This window comes from Neoarius graeffei, chromosome 8 (genome assembly GCF_027579695.1).
Source record: "Neoarius graeffei isolate fNeoGra1 chromosome 8, fNeoGra1.pri, whole genome shotgun sequence".
Classification (NCBI taxonomy): Eukaryota; Metazoa; Chordata; class Actinopteri; order Siluriformes; family Ariidae; genus Neoarius; species Neoarius graeffei.
The window spans coordinates 29,665,005-29,682,402 of record NC_083576.1 but is presented as its reverse complement, the minus strand read 5'-3'; the positions used below and the strand labels follow the sequence as shown (position 1 = coordinate 29,682,402).

General features: G+C 41.0%; 2 protein-coding genes across 7 annotated transcripts in view; both read left to right on the top strand.

The window, feature by feature from the left end:
• Positions 1-3,923, top strand: part of trmt12 (tRNA methyltransferase 12 homolog) — a 50,435-nt gene extending 46,512 nt beyond the window's left edge. Inside the window, exon 8 of one of the 2 annotated variants that reach the window (XM_060927549.1) lies at positions 3,231-3,923. In XM_060927549.1, the coding sequence (XP_060783532.1) occupies positions 3,231-3,629 (399 nt within the window). In that variant the 3' untranslated portion in view covers positions 3,630-3,923. The remainder of the gene's footprint in view (positions 1-3,230) is intronic. The other variant, XM_060927550.1, reaches the window with a different exon arrangement.
• A 178-nt stretch (positions 3,924-4,101) lies between these two features.
• The window catches only part of sytl4 (synaptotagmin-like 4), a 42,465-nt gene continuing 29,168 nt past the window's right edge, over positions 4,102-17,398 (top strand). Inside the window, exons 1-5 of one of the 5 annotated variants that reach the window (XM_060927545.1) lie at positions 4,102-4,228; positions 9,941-10,102; positions 11,845-12,060; positions 12,184-12,293; positions 12,506-12,620. In XM_060927545.1, coding sequence (XP_060783528.1) covers positions 9,984-10,102; positions 11,845-12,060; positions 12,184-12,293; positions 12,506-12,620 — 560 coding nt within the window. In that variant the 5' untranslated portion in view covers positions 4,102-4,228; positions 9,941-9,983. Of the gene's footprint in view, positions 4,229-8,811; positions 8,921-9,940; positions 10,103-11,844; positions 12,061-12,183; positions 12,294-12,505; positions 12,621-17,398 lie in introns of those variants that run through there. The other 4 variants (XM_060927544.1, XM_060927540.1, XM_060927542.1 and 1 more) reach the window with 4 other exon arrangements.

Genomic DNA, 17,398 nt, shown 5'->3' with positions numbered 1-17,398 from the left:
TGTGTACATACATCCAAGAGCAAATATAGATAAGGCAGCTGATATTATTTTTAACATCACTCAGGAGTTTGACGAAATTTCCCTGGATGCACCGAAGTTTGTAATGGGGGATTTCAATAACTGTACCCTTAAACGTACACTGCCCAATTACTTCCAGTATGTTACATGCCCAACAAGGAATAGTAAGATTATAGATTTATGCTACGGATCTATTCCCAAAGCATATTCATCTAGTGTCAGAGCCCCTTTGGGTAGCTCAGACCATAACTGTATTTTGCTTAGACCCAGCTATAGGCAGGTTCTAAAACGTGTTAAACCTATTGAAAAGCAGATTCAGGTGTGGGATGAGAACAGTGTGGAGACTCTGAAAGGGTGCTTTGAGTCTACATCATGGAGCACCTTTGAAGACTCTGCAGCTGACCTTCATGAGCTGACAGAGGTCATCTCAGGGTACATAGACTTTTGTGTGGAGACAGTGATTCCTAAAAAGACTAGTAGGGTGTACCCAAACAATAAACCGTGGGTAACCAAAGAGTTGAAGGGAGTTTTAAATGAAAAAAAAGGATTTTTGCTTCAGGGAGCCAACAGGACATAAAGGAAGTACAGAGAAAAGTCAATAAGGAGATCTATAAAGCTAAATGCCAGTATAGAGACAAGGTACAGAAGACCTTAATGACAGGAGATTATAGGGCCGCATGGACTGGAATAAAGTTGATGGCAAATGCCCCTTACAAATCAAGTAAAAACACAGAACAACAAGCAGATGATAGAGCAAGCCATCTGTTGGCAAATGACTTAAATGAATTTTTCACCTGATATGAGCACATGGCCAGCGACAGACATTTTACGTGGCAACAGGGCGAGTTGGAGGACGTTGGGACAGTGGGATTATTCACTATTAGGGAGGACACGGTGAGGTGGGTGTTTGGGACAGTTAACACTCGAAAGAGTCCAGGGCCCGATAACATAGGAGGCAAAGTGCTAAGATATTGCTCAGCCCAATTGAGTGGGATTTTCTGCTCCCTTTTCCAACGCTCACTGGATACACAGGTGGTACCTCGGGCCTGGAAAAAATCATATGTGGCCCCCCTTCCCAAGGTCCCTCATCCGTCTTCTCCCAAGGACTACAGACCCATTTCCCTCACCTCTCTCGTAGTCAAATCATTTGAGAGGATTGTCAAAACTCACATTATTAACTCATGCAAGCAGGCCCTTGATCCATTACAATTCGCCTATAGGCCCGACAGAGGAACAGATGATGCCATTGTCACACTATTGGATTCTTTGTACATGCACCTGGAAGGCTCCAAGACACATGCTCGTGTCATATTTGCGGATTTTACGTCAGCTTTTAATACAATACACCCACACATCTTGGCTGAAAGACTGAGACAAGACTTCTGTTTTGATTTTAAATTAATTGCATGGATTTTGGACTTTTTACAGGGCAGAGCACAGCAGGTGAAGGTAGGAAACATCTTGTCGGATGTGCGTTTTACATCTATTGGCACTCCACAAGGGAGTGTCTTATCACCCTTGCTTTTTATTTTATATACAGACAGCTGTCGTAGTAGCTATTCTGATCGTCATATAATTAAATATGCCGATGATACTGCCCTGGTTAGCTTACTGAATCATGATGAAGTCAAACATGGTCCAGTGTTGGATGAATTTGTTGATTGGTGTAAAGTCTCTAACCTGCACCTCAACATATCCAAGACGAAAGAGATGGTTTTTGATTTTAGGCAAAAATCCTTGCCAGCTCCCCCCTCACTTATTGGAGGAGAGGAGATTGAAGTGGTGACAGAATATAAATATCTTGGCCTTATTATAGATAACAAATTATCGTGGGATAGATTTGTAGATGTGATTTTTAAAAAGGGCCAACAACATTTATATTTCCTCAGGAAGATTAAATTGTTTAATGTAGATAACACAATTATGACTTAACTGAATTATGACAAATGTGACACACAAAAGTAAGCTGGGAAAAATTGTTAAAACAAGTGGGAAAATAATTGGGTGTTAGCAGACTGATCTTTATCATGTCTACCTGTCCAGGCTGACCCAGAAAGCAGACAAAATTTGTACTGACATTACCCACCCACTCTCAGTGAAGTTCCAGACACTTCCTTCTGGTCGCAGATATAGATACCCCAACATCAGAACTAATAGAGCAAAGAATTCATTCATTCCTATGGCAATTACACAATTGAACAAGATGTGGGAAACACACACCTAACATTACAAGATAACTGTCACATCTTTTTATTGTATAATTTATCTTATTACTTTTTTTTTTTTTAGCTGGTGCAATGGACGTGGTGTGTTTTTGTTGTGTTTTACGTGCGTTTGTGTTGGGATGTTAGATATGATGGTGGCTGGTGTCTCGTCTTGTGTTGTGCTGTAAGACAAATTGCCTTTTTAAGGACATTAAAGTTTCTAAGTAAGTAAGTAAAAGAGCTGGAAATCCACTAATTCTTAAGTACTTAAATGAAGTGAGTTTTTGCATATAATTATCATCATCATTATTCAGAGTGGTGTAGTGGTTAGCGCTGTCGCCTCACAGCAAGAAGGTCCGGGTTCGAGCCCCGTGGCCGGCGAGGGCCTTTCTGTGCGGAGTTTGCATGTTCTCCCCGTGCCCGCGTGGGTTTCCTCCAGGTGCTCCGGTTTCCCCCACAGTCCAAAGACATGCAGGTTAGGTTAACTGGTGACTCTAAATTGACCGTAGGTGTGAGTGTGAATGGTTGTCTGTGTCTATGTGTCAGCCCTGTGATAACCTGGCAACTTGTCCAGGGTGTACCCCGCCTTTCGCCCGTAGTCAGCTGGGATAGGCTCCAGCTTGCCTGCGACCCTGTAGAACAGGATAAAGCGGCTAGAGATAATGAGATGAGATTATTCAGAGTTCTGCTCCATTTCCATAAACCAGCTAATAAGCAGGATATGATTTGTCTTGCAGCATCTTGGCAGAATTAAATAACAGGTTACTAAATGATATGGTACTGAATAATTCTAAATAAAATGTACCATTAACTGAATTGCCAACCATTAAATCATACAGAGCTAAATTAAATTGATGCCAGTAATGTAAAAGGTAATGCAGCATGTCCTCAGGCACATGAGGCCAACGCGAAAGAGTGCAGAATTGCATTATATTCAGTATTCATAATAAATACATTATTCAATATAGACCTGCTTTGAATTAAATGCTTTCTTTACACTCTGTCTAGCTGTCACTGCATGACCTAGCTGACCGAGTGAATCTAGGTCTGATACCAAGTTCTGAAGAGGGCTGGCCTGTGGCATGCCGTCTCCTGCGGAGGGACACCGGTGGAATATTACATATCCACAACAATGTCACCACACCAATTCAGCATCAGAATCTTCAGCCATCTTCCAAGTCATCGAACGAGGGAGAGGGACCAGTAAACAGATCTCTAAAAATTTCTAGAGACAGAGAAGTGTGGAATAACTGGGCCAAAAACACAGCAAGCCACATCACCACACTTCTAAGAGACATCACTAGAGCTGAGTGGAGGACCAGCATTAAGCATATAGAGCATGTGAAGTCCTATGCACCACACATAAATCACATAGTATTGGATTTGGAGTGTAGACCCGTCAAATAAATTGTCTTCTTTTTGCATGCAACTAACTTTTTCTTTTTTTTTTTAATGAAATGAATTTTAAAAAGTTCAGACTTTGCTTAGCACCATCATGTACCACAGAATGCAAGCTAGTCACCAGTAATATAATAGTATTACAGTGGCTGTGTCTCCTAGAACACTCATTTGAATTTTCCAATGAGCAGTGAAATAACAAGCTACTCTATGTGTGTGTTGTGTGTGCAGTGTTTTAGCATTCTTGCACATAGTTATTATTTTATAGTATACAAGTCGTTTAATTAAAATATCGTCTTTTAATTCGGTTTTCGTGTTGAAGGTGTGAGAAAACTGTTGATAATAAACTAAGGAACAGTGTGAAGTGTGTTTTAATCACTTACTCAGATGTGGAACCAAAGCAGCTACAGGACATGGGTGTGCTTATAAGTGCACCTGCTAATGCTGAGTGTGTGTGTGTGTGAGAGAGAGAGAGAGAGAGAGCGCGCGCGCGCTAGGAAGTTTTCCCATCTTCCGGCACTGTACAGGCTTTTTTTTTTTAAGCCAGAGCTGAAAGTCAAGTTCGTAAGGAAGAGAGAGGCAGCACATAAACACCTCAGCAAAAGTCGGTAAGTTAAAGACTGTTATGAGACAGAGTGTGTGTTTTTAAAACACACACACTCTACATCACATGTATTAACTTAAAGATATAAAGAAGGCTAACGTTTTTATTCATCGTCGATGTGATTACAACTGACCAGTGTGCATTTCCCCTGACTTCTGAACATGTTGCCAGTAGAAACTCATGAGAATAGTCTAATAGTGGACATTATGTACACATACAAATGGATGAACTGAACACAACTGAGAATTTGGACGTCTGTGTATATGCTGCATGTATCTGTTCTTTCTGTGTCACATCCTGTGGGTGTTTTTTAGTCTTTAAGACTAATCAAGTAAGTTCACCTTAAGTCATCTGGTTTAGCTGTTGTAATTTATTTAATTCAAAAGCTTCATCGTTATCCCTAACAATGTGTGGTGCTTTTCCTAGTGGACTGTTTACTCCTCAACCGTTCTCACCTTTCCACAAGTGTTCAAACAATGAACAAAACCTTGGCATTAAGTGTTATAGGACACGTGTTCCTGACCCCAAACCAGTTTCTATTCATTCTTTTAACGGCTAATAGTTTAATCTTTTGTTTTTTTTTCTTCACACTTTGGTTATTGAATCCTAAAACAGAGTGTATGATTGACTGGTGCCAGTGATGATTAACCACCCAAAGCGACATAATTAAATAAAAGTTAACTACAGAACTCCACCCGAGGTTGTGTCTTTACAGGGTGGGAACACTGGGATGTTTGCTTTTCCTTTTCTCATTGCACTGCCTGCCTGCTCCAGTTTCTCTGCTACAGCATGTCCAAATGCTAAGCAGCACAAAGTCCTGGACATCTCATGGAGTGTTTCTCAGAACCAGTGGAAGTTTGAGCCTGTTCCCATGCCCCTAGACCTGGCTGTGTCCTGTGTCCATGCTGCCTATGAGAACCTGGTGACTTTTAACCCATTTGACATTTACAGCCATTATATGGAAACTCACGGCACATTTACAGTCAAAGCAAATGGAGTTTTTATTTTTGTATTTTTTAACATAAAAGCCACTTTTCAAATCAGTACCGAAATTAGAAATGCTTCCTCTGCACCGTGTCCAGGTTTCTGCCCTTTTCCCAAACAGCATGAGTCTTCACTATTTGTATAATCACAAAGATGCACATACACACTCTGTCACACTGCTCGTGCAAAGCAGCGTGTGTCATTTCTTTTGACATTAGCAATATTTTGTTGACTTTAGTTATTAGTACCTGTGCTTTTCCAGAAAACGCAAAATGAGATTCATCGAAATCAGGAGTGTTTATTTCCAGACTGTGAAAATGAACAAAACCTCACATCTTCAACGCATAGAGACTTTGTGCTGACAGGTAAAGGGTTTTTTACTTGCGAAAATCTGAGATTTTTGCAAGTATGTTGATTTGTCTGTTTGTTTGTTGGTGCTCTAGCATCATCACTTCTTGACCAATCTTCACCAAAATGCACAGGACAACTCCCTAGGGTCACACAGACATCATTAGTTTTTGGTGGGTCAAGGTCGAATCTTGTAAAAACACAATCAGCCATAACTTCCGTTTCTTTGTGATTTACGCAAGCATCGTGTTCTCAGGGATGTGATTTTTCCGCGAATTCGCGGAATTCCGTTTTTTTCACCTCAAAATTTGAAAAAAAAAATTTCCGATTTTCCGCTCAAAAATCCGCATTCGTATCCTGTTCGTTCTGACTTTCAGTAATTCCGTCATTGAGATGAAACGAGGTACGTGATTGGCCCATCGCTCTGTAACAACCAATGAACACGCTTGTTAGATAGCTGTACGTAAGCTCGCTTCAAACAAAGAGTTGAAAGATGGCAGCCTCCGTGATCGAGCGTAAAGATACAAATCAAGTTAAAGAAATCGACAGAATAGTGAAAAACAAGTTCCGCTGGGAATGGTTGGAGAAAGCGGTTGCTACAGACGTTGGACATAAGACTGTGAGACATTTGTTCAGCGATGTCGTTCTTTGGGGGGAGGGCAGAGGCCTCTGGCTGTCAAGTTTGGGCAGGCTGGGACCTCCCCTACCCGAGCTACGAGCGTGCAAAGTCGGGCTGGAGCCCTGGATAGAAACGAAACCTAAGTGAGTAAACACAGTAGTTTTGAATATCCTTTGATGAGTGAACACTATAGAGTTATGTATATGAAGTTGACATTGCTAGAGTAGAAACTGCAGAAAAAAAGTGACTGATATGCTGGAACTGAACATGGATGCTAGCATCTTTTTTTCTTTGAGAGTTCCTGAAGACTTGTGGATGAATTCTTATGTTGCATCATGTTTGTTTGAAAAGGCACATTTGGTATGTTCAACTTCTACAGTAATTGAAAGTATAAATTTTGTTTTTCCTTATACAATTTTCTATTTATTCTAATGCAGATGATTTAATTTAGAATGACATTTTTAGGTTTCATGTTTTGGCTTTTTGTCAGTTAAGAATCACTGAATTTACTATAGGGGCTCAGAGTTGCATGTTGACCATTAAATTGGCTTGAATTTGTTAATCATGACAAGTTTTTTCTTGTGTATTTGCTTGCCATTTTAGTAAAATTTTTAAGTCAGAAAACCCCAGAACCCAGGAGCTTCGGGGGGCTTCGTCCCCCTTGTCCCCCCACCAGGGCGCTGCCCTGGACCAGCTGGGGGCCTGCAGCCCCCAGACCCCCGGCTAAAATTTTCAGATAATTTCACCAGCCCCAAATCACATCCCTGTGTTCTGCATGACTTTTTGTTTGTTTGCTTTTTAAACATTTGTCAATGTTTCTTGCCTTTTTTTTCCATCATAGCAAATTTCTTGGAAAGATTAGGCCTATGATACAAACATTGTTTCACAGCACTGTAAATTTAACACCAATTCTCTGGTTTTATTTCTTAATCTAAATCTGTTTATAAACTACTAGTGCATCTCAAAAAATTAGAATATTGTGAAAAAGTTCAATATTTTCCATCAGTTATTTAAGAAAGTGAAAGTTATATATTATAGACTCATTACACACAAACTAAAATGTTTCAAGCATTTTTCTATTTTAATCAGTATGGCATACAGTACAAAAACATAAAAAAACCCATCTCAAAGTATTAGAATATTTAATTTCGAGTTTGAGTAAAACAGTATGAACACAGTGTATCTCTCGGTCTAGTTCAGTACACACAACCACAATCATGGGGAAGACTGCTGACTTGACTGTTGTCCAGAAGATGATCACTGATGCCCTCCACAAGGAGGGTAAACCACAAAAGGTCATTGCTGAAAAGGGTGGCTAGAAAAGGTGCACAAGCAACAAGGATGGCTGCAGTCTTGAGAGGATTGTCAAAAGTTGATTCAAGAACTTGGGAGAGCTTCACAAGGAGTGGACTGAGGCTGGTGTCAGTGTATCAAGACCCATCACGAACAGACATCTTCAAGAAAGGGGATACAACTTTCGCATTCCTAATATCAAGCTACTCCTGAGCCAGAGACAATGTCAGAAGTGTCTTATCTGGGCTAAGGAGAGAAAGAAATGGACTGTTGCTCAGTGGTCCAAAGTCCTCTTTTCAGATGAAAGTACAATTTGCATTTAATTTGGAAATCACGGTTCTAGAGTCTGGAGGAAGAGTGGAGAGGCACAGGATCCAAGGTGTTTGAAGCCCAGTGTGAAGTTTCCACAGTCTGTGATGATTTGGGGTGCCATGTCATCTGCTGGTGTTGGTCCACTGTATTTTATCAAGTCCAAAGTCAACACAGCCATCTACCAGGAGATTTTAGAGCACTTCATGCTTCCATCTGCTGACGAGCTTTTTGGAGATGCTGATTTCCTTTTCCAGCAGGACTTGGCACCTACCCACAGTGCCAAAACTACTACCAAATGGTTTGCTGACCATGATATTACTGTGTTTGATTGGCCAGCCAACTTACCTGACCTGAACCCCATAGAGAATCTATGGGGTATTGTCAAGAGGAAGATGAGAAACACCCGACCCAAAAATACAGATACGCTGAAGGCCACTATCAAAGCAACCTGGGCTTCAATAACACCTCAGCAGTGCCACAGACTGATCACCTCCATGCCACACCGCGTTGATGCAGTAATTCATGGTAAAGGAGCCCCAACCAAGTATTGAGTGTATAAATGAATATACTTTTCAGAAGTTGGACATTTCTGTATTGTAAATCCTTTTTTTGATTGATCTTGGGGAATATTCTAATAATTTTGAAATACTGGATTCCTGATTTTCATGAGCTATAAGCCATAATCATCAAAATTAAAGCAAAAAAGGCTTTAACTATTTCACTTTACATGTAATGAATATAGAATATATGAAAGTTTACCTTTTTGAATTAAATTATGAAAAAAAAGGAACTTTTTCATGGTATTCTAATTTTTTTAGATGCACTAGTATAGTTGAAATAACAGTGAAACTTATAAGTGGTGCAGTATTATTAATAAAATGGAAAACTTGGCCTTGGAAGCATTCGATATGAGAGAGATATTTGTTGAAGCTAATTTTCATTTTGATTGGTGTGCTGGTGTATCTCTGTGGAATGACTCCCACATTGCGTTCCCTCCATAGCCTCTTTATTCTACTCCTCTGGGAAGAAAGATGGCAGTAAGGAACTACAACAGCATTCTCTGGGCCCCAGCTTTCCTCCTGCGGGCAAGACGGTGCAAAGTGAACAAGTCCAAGCTTTATTATAAATCAGAAAACACAGGTCATTGCACAAAGTCTTTTCCGTTTCATGTGAGGTTTATACCACCAGGATTACAACAACATAAACAGAAAATCATCTTATGCCAATTTTATTCCTAAATATTAAATGCATGATAAATAGGCCACAGAACCTCATAATCTTAAACATTGACCCTTATTTTGTTGCTGCAGCTGTATAGACCGACTAGTTTAAAAAAATTAAATAAATAAATCACAAAGCATCCTGTTCTATCTTGTTCATGTCCTGCATCTTCAGTCTATGAACTTTTTCTGCACATTCCAGCACACACTGTACAGTTTGGCTATTTATTTAACCCATTGCATATATTCTCGCACATTCATGTCATGACTCTTCATCCTGTGATCAATTTTTGCACATTCCAAGATGTACTGTACAGCTTGGACTTCTTCAAAACAACCCATGCACATAGCCCTTAAATATGTCCACTTTTCAAATTTGTATATTTTATATTCTTATTTTTTAATTCTATATTATTTTTTTTTTTTTTTTTAATTTATCTTAACTGTTCAAGTACTAACCACCAAAGCAAATTTCTTGTATGTGAGAATGTACTTGGCAATAAACTTGATTCTGATTCGCTGCAAGCATGAGTACATGTTTTTGGGGCTAGACTGATGAATATTTGAAAGTGTGCTGTGAATGTGTTCATTCCTGACCCGGACTATCTGGGATTGAGTCTGAGGCCTTGTTTACACTTGGTTTTTAAAATGCATCTCCAAGGTGTCCAGCAGACTACTTGTGTTCAGATTTCATTGCTGCCTCCATCGCTTTTCTTATGTCCTTGTTAAGGATTCATCAGGATGTGTTAGCATTTACCTTACAAAAGATATGTGGCCAAATGCATTTCGGAACACATCAGGAAATGGTTTGAGTGAAGGTGTCCTGAATGTGTCTTGGTGGTTGTTTACATTTGTGTTTAGCACTGTCTGCTTGTGATCCAGTTGCCCAAGATGTATTTTAAAACCAAGTGTAAGTTTTTCTTTTTTTTTTTCTTTCCAGTACTGGCTGTTTGTGAGTAAGCAGGAAGCTTGGACAGGTTGAGATGGTGCAAGCCATGGAGACCATCAACATGTCCTTCTTGACTGACTCCGAGAAGGAACTGATCTTAGGGGTGCTGCATCGGGATGAAGAGCTGAGACGGTTAGAGGAACAGCGGGTGAAGTGAGTGCTGAATTTTCACTACAATGTCTTAATCAAGAGTCACCTGTACTCTGGAATCTCAGGCCCTGCACATCTGTGCTTTTACTAATCTAGCACACCTATAGTTATGTGTAATGAAATGTGCAGATGCATTTCCACATTTCATCTCATCTCATCTCATTATCTCTAGCCGCTTTACCCTGTTCTACAGGGTCGCAGGCAAGCTGGAGCCTATCCCAGCTGACTACGGGCAAAAGGCAGGGTACACCCTGGACAAGTCGCCAGGTCATCACAGGGCTGACACATAGGCTACGTTTACATTACGTCGAATCAGCGGATCATCAGATTAACGTTCTTAAAACGATTCGCGTTTACACTAAAACCGTTAGCCGTGCACACAGCAACACCAATACACGGATGCGCTCGGCTCTGCAGGCATCCTGCGCTCCAAATCACTCCGCCCTGAACAGCGAGTGCCCTCTGGAGGGTGCGCACTCCGGCCCTGCGCAGCTCACACAGCGCGCGAGTGAAGTGCACAAGCCACGATTCGGGACTGAGCCGCTGTGTGTGTGATCCCAGCGCATATCACTTACTACTTGCAAGTGGAAGGATGGCAAGCCTAAAGACAATCATAACTACACAATGGGCAGTATTTGCATCAGTATTTGCAGTATTTTCATACTTTTATACTCTTTAATGAAAGGTGATACAAGGCGGAAGTCCGCGCCGTTTTTCAGCAGTCGCGTCACATGACCAACGCCAGCGAATCAGGAAGGTGGATGTCACAGTGACGTTGTCCAATGAGGATGCCAGCTAGAGCTCAGCACAGCGTATTCGCGTATCTCATTGTTTACACAGCACCGGACCAGACACGATCTGGATTGAATACGTGGACGCTGGCGGATTCCCGTTTCCCGGCTTTTCCAGGTGGTTTAATGTAAACGGACAGTGCATCCGCGAAGAAAACGAGACCAATACGGTCTAATGTAAACGTAGCCATAGACACAGACAACTATTCACACTCACATTCACACCTATGGTCAATTTAGAGCCACCAATTAACCTAACCTGCATGTCTTTGGACTGTGGGGGAAACCGGAGCACCCGGAGGAAACCCACGCGGACACAGGGAGAACATGCAAACTCCACACAGAAAGGCCCTCCCCAGCCACGGGGCTCGAACCCGGACCTTCTTGCTATGAGGCGACAGCGCTACACCACCGTGCTGCCCATTTCCACACTTGTATATGTAAAAAAAAAAAAAAGAATAAATAACACATTTTTCTTACATACCTTTTAATTAATTTGCCTTGTTCAAATTCAAATATGTAAAATGTATAGAAAATACTTTTTAATTGTGCTGAAGTGAATAATAGTGGGTAAATGTGAATGTGACTGAAAAATAGGATCAAAGTATACAGGCATGAGGAAAAAGCAAAGAGGTGGAGATGCTACTGTAATGTAGAGAAACTTTCCGATAAATTAGTGTTATTGTGCATCAGACTGTTTGTGAATATTGTTTTACAACTCGAATATTTAACTTTTTTGACAGCGTTCACTTTTGCTAAGTAGCATTTTAATTATGTTGGTTTCTCATTGTTTCTGGAATTTCCACTACATATATTTAAATAGTTATATTTACAGTTTGGCAAAGCTTATACCAATCCAGTCCTGGTCCGATGAATAAAATTTTTCGAAAGGGCACTGACTGTAGTGTGATAGACATTTTTTTTTTTTTTTTTAAATCTACTTTTGATCTATAGGAGACTGAAAGCAGAGTTGCTGGACATCAGGAGGAAGGGTGCAAAGCGCAGCAGTGGCAACTACAGTGAGCGCAGCTGTGGACGCTGTCAGGAGCCCCTGGGTCACCTAGCTGTCAACTCCAACCAGTGCCCAGTGTGTAAACACCAAGTGTGCCAAAACTGTCGCACTGTCCGAGCCAAAGGGTTCTGGCTGTGTAGTGTGTGTGCCAAAGAGACGTGAGTATAAACACGCAATGCGTCTCTCTGAGCTCAGAGGCATGGTGGACTGGAAAATTAGATTTGATTTTAGTGGGACAGGTTAATAGTTAATAGAAATACTTTTCTGGTGTTCCTTCCCAGGGACCTAAAGAAGTGTACAGGCGAATGGTTCTATGATCAGAGGGTTAACCGTTTTTCCACAGCTCCTGGGCATGATCTAGTGCGAGCCTCACTCAGGAAGCGCCCTCCCAGTAAGTGCAGGAAACAGATACCAGACAACAGTGTGCTTTTGCTATTTTAGAGAAAAAGCATGAAAAGGAGAAACCTGTTGAACTGTAATATTTAGTTTTGACAAAAACCTGTTTAGTGGTTAGTGGGAAACCAAAGAGACAAAACATTTAAATAAGAAATACAGTAAGTCTAATAAGTTCCTCTTCTTGAAATTGGCATGGTGCCATCCCAGCAAAGAAGAATGAAACTACAGGGGAGGTGCTGTTGAACAGTCCAGAGTTCAACTCCAGCCAGACTTTACCAATACCAAAGCCCAGACTGAAGGATCTTGCTCTGGCAAACAAAAGGTAAGTCTTCCAGGTGAAAACAAGGGCAAGATTTCAGTATATAGGACAGGATTATTAAGTTAGACTGCCTTTCTGATTTTTCAAGTGTAGATCATAAAAATAATTTTTGTTTAGTGGACTGAAAGCTGGTGGTGTAGTGGTTAGCATGGTCGCCTCGCAGCAAGAAGGCCCTGGGTTCGAGCCCAGCGGCTGGCGAGGGCCTTTCTGTGTGGAGTTTGCATATTCTCCCCATGTCTGTGTGGGTTTCCTCCGGGTGCTCCGGTTTCCCCCACAGTCCAAAGACATGCAGGTTAGGTTAATTGGTGGCTCTAAATTGACCATAGGTGTGAATGCGAGTGTAAATGGTTGGCTGTCTCTGTGTCAGCCCTGCGATAACCTGACGACTTGTCCAGCTGGGATAGGCTCCAGCCTGCCTGCGGCCCTGTAGAACAGGATAAGCGGCTACAGATAATGGATGAATATTATTATTATAATAATAATAATAATGTTTTTTAAATAGAATAATTAAAGGACCCATGGCATGGTGGTTTGTTGATGCTTTAAACGGGCTCGTGGAGGTTTCCGGATGTTATATCCGCAGCCTTTCTCGAAATGAACCCTCGGCACGTAGATATAGCCTCCTGGGAGAAAGCCCCATTTCAGCCCTTTTCCCAGTGCGTCATTTTGCTAATGAGAAGCATGGAGGCAGGGAAGGGGCAGGCCATGGGGGGAGGGGCTTGACCAAGCTGCGGGCATGCTACCTGTGTGTGAACAGTAGCAATGGCAGGTCAAGCAACAGTCCAAGCTTTCGCTTTTGACCCGGAGTCCGACCCTGAAGCAGAAGCGCAAGCAGTTGAACAAACTGTAAATCACCGACTTCAGCAGGAGTACCTTCAGCGCAGAGTACCTGGCTAACTGCAGGAAGCGGTTAGCTGCACAGCTAATGTAGCCATTGCAAGGCTAACGCACCGATTTTAAAACACGGCAAAACAACTTAACAGTTATACACTTACTTGTTCGGTGTTTGTGGCTGATGCGGCAGGGATGCTTGGTACGGACCCAGGCTTCAGTGACAGTTGATGTGCAAAACCTGCCCTGTACTGTCCCAAGTTGTGGAAACATTCATCAGGAAAATGCTTCCGACAAGCATACACCGTCTTAGGTAGACTCGACGGCATATTATTGGAGTAAATAAAATTAAACCACTGCGTCTTCAGGGGCTGTCCCGTCGGCAGTAAAAACAGACTCCTTTCTGTGTTGTCACATCCATGTACAGCGCAATTTCCATGTTTCGCTCGCTTGGGTGGTGCCATGTTGTTGTGTCCTCTATGGTCTCCTCACTACAAAATTGAAGTGACGTATCTATGGTGGCAACTTTTGAGCTGGGCGGGCAATCCATACAGTGGGTGGGAATCCAGAGGGGGGCGTGGGGATCATCTCCCTTGCTGACGTAGTAAAGGGAAGAGCCTATCAACGCGCCATTTTGACGCGCCATTCTCAAATGTTGACAAAGGGTGGGCATAGTTTGGTTTACACATTATGACATTTCTAGCCACTGGGGTGACTTAAGAAGGTCAGAGGAACTCATTTTAACGTTAAAAAACCTCAGAAAGTGAAAATTTCATGCCATGGGACCTTTAATGAATGTAGAACCATGTGGCTCAAAATTCTCTTTTTTTTTTTTTTTTTTTTCCTGCTTCACTGTGACCCAATTCAAGATACTATGTCCTGCGTCACATGGTGGGCTTTCCCCATTCGTGCAAGGCATTGTGGGATACAAATTTGAAGCAGGAGAGAAAAATGGAGCACAAGAGTGTGCAAATGAAACATGAAAGACTGACTACAGTAATGGAAAGCGAGAAGAAAAGATATGTTGCGAAGGAAAGGAAACGCAGGACCAAACTAATAAATATCGTGGTCAGCAAGCACCTCCGTATGATCACCTGTTTGTTTAGCGACAGAATGATGTAACGGTCAGTGCACAATCAAGGTAAACCTGTAGATGGTAGTAATCCAACACTGTGGATGCCAGCTGCCGTAAAACCCAAAAGAAGGTGGTAAACCAGCGCATGCGCACATGGACTTCCTCTGTCTGCTTGACTGTGCGAAGCAAGTGATTTCATTTATATTATTTGCTAGAGAATCCCTTCAAATAACTTCCCGGCCACAGAATGGCATTTTATTTATTTATTTGATTGAGATATTACAGAAAAAAACGCATCACAATGACCAAATTTCAGAGGAAACTAAATTTCACCAATTTTTATGAAATCGGAAGGCCGTCTAGCATTAAGTAATAGTGGCTCAAAAAAGAAAGCTTAAAGGAGATATGCAGAACCATGGCCCCACTTTTTGTTTATAAATGCCTTGAGACCTCAAGAATGGCATAGGAATAGTTTTAAGCGTTAACAATGAATCTAATATAGTAATTTTTACAATTAAAATGATTCATACAGGTCGCGGTCTGAGTGAATAATCTTGATATCTGTGACGTCACAGCAGGAAGGCTATCGGTCTCGTCGCTATTTTCGCTATACTGAACTTGCTTTCCTTTTCTTGTAGTTTTCCTTTAATTGTTGGTACTGCACCCTCTTTCAATATGGGCTTATAGCCAACGCTCCTCAAGAGATCAGAGGTTAACTGCACAGGGTTAACTGCAACTTCGCTCCTCCATTTTGAGCTAAATTATCACCATGCCATGTAGATGTGTTGCTGGCGGGTGCAGCAACATGCCAGAAGGTGGATTTATGTTGCATTCATGGCCCAAGAATGTTCAAACTGCAAAGATTTGTATGCGTTTTGCGAGAAATTCACGGGCACATTTTACTGATAACTCGTATGAAACCTCTGATCTCTTGAGGAGCGTTGGCTATAAGCCCATATTGAAAGAGGGTGCAGTACCAACAATTAAAGGAAAACTACAAGAAAAGGAAAGCAAGTTCAGTTGCACCAGTTCTCCCGGAGTGTGAGCCGAGCAGTAATGGTGGAGTACTCGGTATGGAGAATGAGTGGACCAGTCGTCAGATTTCTCCGCTGGATATGCTTGCCTCAGCAATATCTTGCCCTTGCGTGGAAAAAGTGAATGAACAAAGAACTGAAAGTCAGATTGTTTCAAAACAGTCGGCCACAAGATCGGCCTTCAAGAAGCGAGAACACAGACTGGTAAGATGCAACTCTCATTTGGTTACATAACACTCGTTGTTTTACCTGCATTTAGATTAATACATGTAACTTAATACAAGTTACCGGTATAAGATTATTTAATTTGCTTCAGAATGGGATTCTCAGTTCATCTGATTATTTAATTAGCCTTTTACGTTTTATCAGTGAAAATGCATGCATGCATGCATGCATGCATGTACCAACAAGTACAAGTTGTAACACCTGTTTTAATGAGAGTCACATGAGTCTGTCAGTTCAATTCCAACCACTTCTCTAAATGGCTTTGTTCTCTGGCTTTATTTCGTAAGGTGGGGGCCTCCGTGGCCGATGTGTTACTATTGGATTCACTTTCCAATGGTTCGAACTGATACGGTTCTACGTGTATTGCAGTAGCATATACACACACTCCAATTTCAGGACTATCACAGTCAGATGTATTACTATCTGAGGAATCCGAAGAATCTCCAATAAATCCAAACGAAGAGTCCGTTGCAACCACTCTTGGCTGCCGAGTCTGGCTTTGGTCTATAGCTGTCAAAGGCCTCAGCCTTAAAACCGGTTCCTGCTGTGGCGTCACGCAGTCTGGCTCGGTGGGGCAGCTGGAATGCCAACTTTGCAGTCAATTTTAACTCTCAAAGACTTTTTTTTTTTTTATATTCCCATTTATGCAGCATACAAGAGTCAGGGATGCAGATACTATCCACTCGGAAATGTATTTAAAAATAAAGGTTCTGCATATCTCCATGATGTAGTTATTTTGTAAAGAATATGGAGGTCAAAATCTGCTGCAGGATGAAAAATGGCAAAAGCAAATAATCAAATGAATTTAATATGATGTCTGTCAATCTGAAATGTTCAGAAAGGCTTCTTTTAATGTTCTGTTTGGATCTACAGTACTAGTCGAAAATTTGGACACACCTAATTCAATGGCTTATTATTATTATTATTATTTATTATTATTATTTAGGCACACCATGTCTTAAACTGTTATGTACAGAATTATTTTGGAAATGAAAATGTGTTTAAAAAAATTTTCATATTTTAGACACTTCAAAGTAGCCTTGATGACGCTTTGCATGCTATTGGCATTATCTTAACCAGCTTCATGAGGTAGTCACCTGGAATGCTTTTCAGTTAACAAGTGTGCCTCATCAAAAGTTAATTAGTGGAATTTCTTGTCTTCTTATTTGAGCTCATTCATTAGTAAATAATAAAAATACAGTAAATAGCCCTATTCCACAACTGTAGTAATCCATATTGTCAAGTACCAGTCCACTAAGTAAAGAGAAATGTCCATTACTTTAAGACAGTTGGTTTTGTTTGTTTTTTTAATTAATTAATTAATTAATCAATTAATCAATTAATTAATTAATCAAACAAACAAACAAACAAACAATTGAATTAAAAGGTGTGTCCAAACTTTTGACTGGTACTGTCTGTGTCTGAAGTCTTCTTGTTCCTTCCAGCCTGGTGCTTGGCAGAATTCACTATATTGTCAGTCTTCACAAAGACCCTGGACAACTATATTTAACAGTCAATAGCAATGCTTTTCCTGGTATAAAGTTCAAGTTTTTCCTCAAACTTGCTCATGGTGTGCATGTCCAAAAAGTTAGATTTTTTTTTCTTTCTTTTATCCC